This window comes from Orbicella franksi, chromosome 4, assembly GCF_964199315.1.
Source record: "Orbicella franksi chromosome 4, jaOrbFran1.1, whole genome shotgun sequence".
Lineage (NCBI taxonomy): Eukaryota > Metazoa > Cnidaria > Anthozoa > Scleractinia > Merulinidae > Orbicella > Orbicella franksi.
This window is the reverse complement of record NC_138148.1, coordinates 34,079,620-34,087,270: the sequence shown is the minus strand read 5'-3', so window position 1 is coordinate 34,087,270 and position 7,651 is coordinate 34,079,620. Positions and strand designations below refer to the sequence as shown.

Below are 7,651 nucleotides of genomic sequence, written 5' to 3'. Positions count from 1 at the left end.
TTGGCGTTGTGGCCTTGACTGTTCCGCTCAGCCGAACGGTAAAACAGGGGCTTATTTTAGATGAAAAGTGACTGAGCTAACGTTTAACCGGCTTGGAACCGTGGTAAGTACATTTTAAAATTCCGTACTAGTGTGCGTAAGTGGTAAGACCTAGCCGTGAGTTATTTAAGCAGTAGAGCACACTACCTCTCTATGGCTTTACAGGGGTAATACGAACGCACTTATGCCAAAAGTCAGACTGGATTTTGCACGCCGTAGCTTTTATTTTTTAGGTGCCTCGATTTTTAATTTATTGCCTTTAAGTTTAAGAAACATTAATTCTAGAGTTTTATTTAGGAAAGCCTTAGACGATTATTACTTGTAATTTCTATTGTATTTTTAACGGTTTTTAATATGTATCTTATTTTATATATCTTAATAATTCTTGTTTATTAGTTTTTAATTCTTAGCAGGACCCCGTTGATAACAGTACTTTATACTGAAGGGTTATCCTGAGGAAATATTCGATTATTATTATTATTTGGGAGAACATGAGGAAAGTTTTTAAGTGGGTTATTACCGCCTATAAACCCATTAAAAGTGTGGTCTGTTGCTCTTATAAAATGACTATGGAAAATGTTTGTTATACTTCGTGAAATTCATCGTACGTTTCAGATCAAGTTGCCTCTTCTCAACAAATTCGTCAGACGACGGAGTAAAACTTAAGGTAATCAGTTTTATGTAGCTTATAAGTTGCTCGATAGTTGTGATAAGTCATCTGATGTTCCATGGGATGTTTAGTCTCGCTTAATAAGTTCCAGGCAATAAAGACAGTAGTGTGTCTGCCAAAAAATTGAGTATGTATGTATTGAGTTCTGAGTGATTTGATACGGACAGAACAAGATATGAATTACTTGCGATCTGAAATCTGTTTGCAAGAGTTATATCATTCCATTTCACTCTTTGTCGGTAAGCAGGAATTAGTTTGACAATTCGTTCACTGTACTGCGGATGAAAAAGAGTTATCTCTGTTCTGTTCTGTTCTTTACACTCACTTACAAACTCTCACTCTTCCTATCAAAATGTTTCCTTTGGATATCTATCTATGTGACAAGAAATGTCTTTAAAATCTTTCATGTACACTTCAACCCCTATTAAACGGCCACCCTCGGGGAAATGGATAGTAGTCGCGCACGAGGTGTTTGCCACCTAATAGAGGTAAAAAAAAAATAGAAAAGCCGAGTCTAAAACACCTCACGAGTACATATGAGTACATATGGGTACACACAAGTCTCGATGATTTACGTGGTTAGCAAGGTAAATTTACGTGGTAAACAAGGGAATAGTAAAAAGTGTTGATTACTTGTTTAGTTAAACACTGTCCTACTTTAAACATGATTACAATGTTTTTTTTTATATATATATATTTTATTAGTCATCAAATTGATGTGAGGTTTATTTAAGCCAAAGGCAAAAACAATCAAGAGTTGCCCGTAAACAACTACATTTGAATCATGTCGTGTCAGAACGAACAAAAGGAGGACTAAACCTATACATCAGGCTCGAGAAACATGAGCTCGATCAGGTATAGGTCCAAGAAATATACGAATGTCTCCAGAGGAACGTATAGCTTACTTGAAGTAAGGCTACGGCGTCTCCTAAGAAAAACGTACGAGGACAAATTTTCCGTGGTAAGAATCTACCTACTGTACTTGCAAACAGTTCTAATCACAGCCGGGCCCAGCGTCACAATATAGAATGCACGTAAGCAACATTTTCACGGTAAATCTCATATTTTTTCCTTCGAAAGCGAATACTTGGAGACTTAAAAACATGTCTTACAATAGAAATGAGCCTCAAAAATGCATAAACACATGGCAATTATAGAGGTGCAAACTCGACATGCAGATAACAGCGGAAATCAAGCAGACCTATGACCTCTCAAAATTTTGCCATAGCACGGTCTTTATACGACATGAAGTCCCCTTCATGAATAGGAGTGAAGAGACAAAAAAGGTCGAGTTACCGAAGACAACGGCAAATGTACAAATGTCACGAACTGTTGGAGTCGTGTAAGCTAGTCAACTCAAACAGGATGATACGCTATCGCATGCTCGCTCGAGACTCTTTGTTATGCTTCGCGCGAAACTTATGACGCTTTATTTTCCCTCCTGTCAGCTATCTGTCATAGGGCACATATTGACTAATCAGGTACTCCATTGTTGGGCTGACGGAGGGTTTGAAAAGTTAAAAAGAGTCCGCAGACGGTGTTTTCTCGTCTCGCCTTCATACTGCCTTTTTGCGTCCGCGATGACCAAGCGCTCGTCTAAGTGACCCTAAGAGAGAAAACCAGCTGCCAGCAGACTATCTGGAAGCTGTCAAGTTTGTCTATAGGATCTCTGCTGTCTTTTAAAGAACAACAGAGTTACGCAGCGCATGTTTGAAGATTTACAACACAGATGTTTTTTTAAGATTAGTTAGTGGCGCCCGGAATTCGACCTTGTGTGGGTGTTATCGCGCAATTAACTGGCACGATTAACTGGCAGGGCTCTTCAGTGCTTGCCTTTCTTGCTCTGTTTTTATTTATTACTTTTTAACGAAACAAACCACCAGAGAAAGTCGTGTATGTGGTGTTCCACCTTTTAGTAATTTCCTTTGGAGGAGATTTCAACGTTGTTTACCCTTCTGAAGATCGATTTATTTAAAGCAGATGTTCTTTTTGTGGGCGTTTCGTCTTAGAAGCTGTCAATTACGATCACACCGAACACCCTTATTTAGTCGGTTTTAGAGTGCATTCTCATTTAGTAGCTGTTGCGCCAACAGAGTGTCGTGCGGCATGTAGTATGTTTCATGTTTCATGTTTCATCATTTTTCTGCAAGCTACGTTATGCTTGCACTCAGAAAGAAAGAGGAATCATGCAGCTTCTCTTAGTTTGTTACTGAGTCGTCTTTCGCCACTGTCTTATCCCGGAATTATGTCGCGGGAGCGCGACCACGTATTCCAGGTGAGAGCTTTTTGAACAGAGAAACACTCGATGGATTAAGCGCTTAATCAGGCCGGTCATTAGCATTGAAATTTGTTTTTTTTTAACAATGAGTGAAGTCTACAAGAAAGAAAAACGGAGTACTCGCTTTGTGGTTTCAAATAACTGACCGATTTTATAGGCCGGATTTTCACATTTTTAAGTTTGTTTACCATGAATGTGGCGTCGGCTGATTTTGCAAGCTGCCCGTGGGCATTTTACGGCTATCAAGGTGATCTAGGAAGTTTCTACTGGGCGCTGCCTATTTATGCAACATTTAATGTCACTGAACGACCCACAACAGACTGGTAGGGGTGTGGCAGATGAGACGTTGAGGGCCGTTTTGGTTTGCTACCGTAGTTTAATTGTTCGACCAAACCTGCCAGCTTCAAAATGAGAAAGTCCTACATGTCATTAATATACATTGCCTGTTTTCTTTATCTCATTGCAGCCATTGACTACAGCCAGGGAATATTCTGACACTTCTGACGAAATGAGCCTCGATTCGCCTCCGGTAAGAGAGTTTTGCAATGCATGTCTCTTCGATGAGATTGCAACGCTTTAGATTTCTAAAGACCTCTTAGTGTACTTGATAATTATAGAAAACCATTTATCTTTTACATCTGGCTGCTATCAAACGAGACTTAATGCTTTCTTCTTTTATGTTTGTCTAAAACACGCACAGGGTTTGTTCCAAACGCCAGCCATTAGTTCAATTGGGGTTGGTTACCATGATGCTCTGGCAGACAAGAGAAATGTCAAGGTGCGGTAAGTCAATGTCAAATTTAAAAAGCTATCTATCTATGCAGTTTGGTTTCTTTCAACATTGCTTTAAGTGAGACTAGTTCGTCTTCGATCTTATTTGAGCGAGAGAAAGAACAAATGTTCAAAGTGTCAGTTCAGTTTGACGTGGAAATGTGTTGTGCGAGGGATATACCCTAGAATGTGAGAATTGCACTTTAAGCCCGTGATTCACAGCATAATTTATTTATTTGTATTTATTTTTCTCAGAAAAAAGCGCGGATCCGACGAGAACCTACGTGTAGTGGTACAGAGACGTCAGAGCTGGAAGGTCCGGTGAGTTGAGTGAAAACCACCGCTTGATTCTCCATGAAAATATTCAAGAAAGTCAGATTTTTAATTTACGTTTGGCAGAAAAATGCAAACATTTGTTGAATGGAGTCAGGGCGCACTCTTGCTTCGCCGCGGAATCAATTACGGTAGATCACTTTCCAAAAACATGGAGGCCAAGTGTGAGGTCTTAGCGTAGAAAGTTCACTGTTTATTAGGCTGTTATTTTTTGAAACATTGGCAAAGAATTATTTGAGTGACGTATTTTCACTAGTGTCAGAGAATTCTGGTTTTGGTGATGAATGTCATGAATGATGATTTTTTTCATTATTTCTTTTTCTTTCAGAGCAAAGTGCGGGTTAGACGCGAAGAGTTACGAAACTCAAGCTGGACGTCCAACCCGTTACTGGAAGATTCGGTGAGTGTGTCCACATTGTTACGAAATAAGACGACAAAAGCTGGGAGCTGCTACCATCAAATTCATTAACGCATGGCAATCCCCGGAGACTAAGCACTTCCTATTCTTAGCAACAGAATATAAAGGGACAATTTGTAAATCGCCAACAACCATGAAAAATATTACTTCAAATGGTCCTTTATAAGGAATTTGGGTACATTTTACTAAGCGACCACTTTGGTCCGGTTGCCATCAGACAGAAAATCTGGAAAACTTAGCTTAAAACTGAACTTAGATGCTTAAACGTTCAAGATGTAAGTCGATTAGTAATTGGCGGCTCCAGTAACTAATTAAAAGCTAATCACTTCCTGTGTGATTATTGCACCATTTATTCCAAAACAAGTCACTGAGGGAGATTTTCTCTTGAACCTAGGAAACCGAAATCATCACAGTCAATAAAGTAAGATTAAAACAGGATTTTCTAAAAGAGAAGATCAATAACAAGAAAGAACAGATTTGCAAGGCGCGTATTTATAGCGCGTGATTCACATCCTTTAACATTAATCACTTCTTTTCTTTTTTCTTCAGAGAAAAGCGGGCATCGGACGAAAACAAACCTCCAGTAGTTCAACGAGAACGGAGCTTGGAGATCCGGTGAGTTGAGTGAGAACCACTGCTTGATTCTCGTTTAAAACAGTCCATTTCAGATTTTGAATTTGCGTTTGGTAGAAAAATGGGTACATCACTGATTACATGGAGTAAGGACATTAACTTAACTGAGCCGAGAAATCAATTGCGGTTGATCATTTTCGGAAAACATAGAAGCCAAGTGTGAGGTCTTGAACATAGAAATTGCACTGTTTATTAGGTTATTAGTTTTTGAAACTTTGGCGGAGAAATGATTGAGTGAAGTATTTTCACTAGTGTCGGAGAATTCTGGTTTTGGTGATGAATGGTGAGATATAGTTTTTGATTATATGTTTTTCTTTCAGAGTGAAGTGCGGATTAGACGCGAAGAGCTACAAAACTCAAGCTGGACATCAAACTCAGTATTGGAAGATTCGGTGAGTTGTGTGTTCACACTGTTTCGAAATAAGACGACGTCGAAAGGAAAAGGATTGAGCTAAGCTTTCGCTAGTGGGTCTGATTAAGGCTTCGGTAATGGCTATCAAAGTCTGTTTCAATTTCATCTCTCGTCACAAGAGTTGTAAAAGCTGGGAGCTGCTACTTAAGATACGACGATCTCCGGAGACGAAGCGCTTTCTATTCTTAGCAATAGAATTTAAAGGCACCATTTGCTAAACGCCAAGAACCATGGAAAATAGTACTTCAAATGTTCCTTTGTAAAGAATGTGGGAACATTTTACTGAGCGAGCACTTTGGTCCGGTTGCCATCAGACAGAAAATCTGGAAAACTTAGCTTAAAACTGAGCTTGTTGACTGAATGGGCTTGACATGCTCCTAAAGAACCTCTCGTGCAAGAAACAGGGATCACTGAAATAATTTGCTGTGAAATGGTAACCCTGGTTCACATTCGTGCACCTTTTTTCATTTGAAACAGCCCAAAAATGTCGGATTTCAAATTCCGTTGAGCAGAAAAATGCGAGCATCGCTGATAAGAGGGAGCTCGGCCGTTAACTTTACTTAGCCAAGAAATCAGTTTCAGTAAATCCTTTTCGGTAAATAGAGGCAAATCTCTTTTCAGTCAGTCCATCGAAATGCTTAGGCGTTTGAACGTTTGAGCACTTAAATGCTTGAACGTTCAAGGTGTAAGTCGACTAGTACTTGGCGGCTCCAGTTACTAATTGAAAGTTAATTACTTCCTGTGTGATTATTATATCATTTGTTCCAAAAAAAGTCACTGAGGGAGATTTTTTCGTCAACCTAGGAAACCGAAATCATCACAGTCAATAAAATAAGATTGAAAGAGAATTTTCTGAAAGAAAAGATCAATAACGAGAAAGAACAGATTTGCAAGGTGCGTAGTAGCGCCTGTTCACATCCTTTAACATTAATCATTTCTTTTCTTTTGTTCTTCAGAGAAAAGCGGGCATCGGACGAAAACAAACCTCCAGTAGTTCAACGAGAACGGAGCTTGGAGATCCGGTGAGTTGAGTGAGAACCACTGCTTGATTCTCGTTTAAAACAGTCCATTTCAGATTTTGAATTTGCGTTTGGTAGAAAAATGAGTACATCACTGATTACATGGAGTAAGGATATTAACTTAACTGAGCCGAGAAATCAATTGCGGTTGATCATTTTCGGGAAACATAGAAGCCAAGTGTGAGGTCTTGAACATAGAAATTGCGCTGTTTATTAGGTTATTAGTTTTTGAAACTTTGGCGGAGAAATGATTGAGTGAAGTATTTTCACTAGTGTCGGAGAATTCTGGTTTTGGTGATGAATGGTGAGATACAGTTTTTGATTATATGTTTTTCTTTCAGAGTGAAGTGCGGATTAGACGCGAAGAGCTACAAAACTCAAGCTGGACATCAAACTCAGTATTGGAAGATTCGGTGAGTTGTGTGTTCACACTGTTTCGAAATAAGACGACGTCGAAAGGAAAAGGATTGAGCTAAGCTTTCGCTAGTGGGTCTGATTAAGGCTTCGGTAATGGCTATCAAAGTCTGTTTCAATTTCATCTCTCGTCACAAGAGTTGTAAAAGCTGGGAGCTGCTACTTAAGATACGACGATCTCCGGAGACGAAGCGCTTTCTATTCTTAGCAATAGAATTTAAAGGCACCATTTGCTAAACGCCAAGAACCATGGAAAATAGCACTTCAAATGTTCCTTTGTAAGGAATGTGGGAACATTTTACTGAGCGAGCACTTTGGTCCGGTTGCCATCAGACAGAAAATCTGGAAAACTTAGCTTAAAACTGAGCTTGTTGACTGAATGGGCTTGACATGCTCCTAAAGAACCTCTCGTGCTAGAGACAGGGATCACTGAAATAATTTGCTGTGAAATGGTAACCCTGGTTCCCATTCGTGCACCACCCCACCCACCTCCATTCGGACATTTGTGCATATATATTGATTTCCACAGAAATGCTTACCTTAGTGGTACATTTTATCCTGTCCACATTTGAGAAAATTTATCGTCTTATTTGCAGGGAAAATTGATGCTGAGGACGGTTTCAAAGGCGGAAAGCACTGTCAGATATTAGGAATAGCTAGGAAA

At 39.4% G+C, this 7,651-nt stretch overlaps 1 protein-coding gene across 1 annotated transcript; it reads left to right on the top strand.

Annotated features, from left to right (window-relative positions):
* Positions 1-1,944: 1,944 nt before the first annotated feature.
* On the top strand, positions 1,945-7,389 carry LOC145484183 (uncharacterized). The gene is made up of 3 exons (XM_081462816.1): positions 1,945-4,491; positions 5,059-5,124; positions 5,463-7,389. The coding sequence occupies exons 1-3, from the start codon at positions 4,372-4,374 to the stop codon at positions 5,595-5,597; spliced, it is 321 nt and encodes a 106-aa protein (XP_081318942.1). The 5' UTR covers positions 1,945-4,371; the 3' UTR covers positions 5,598-7,389.
* The last annotated feature ends 262 nt before the right edge of the window (positions 7,390-7,651 follow it).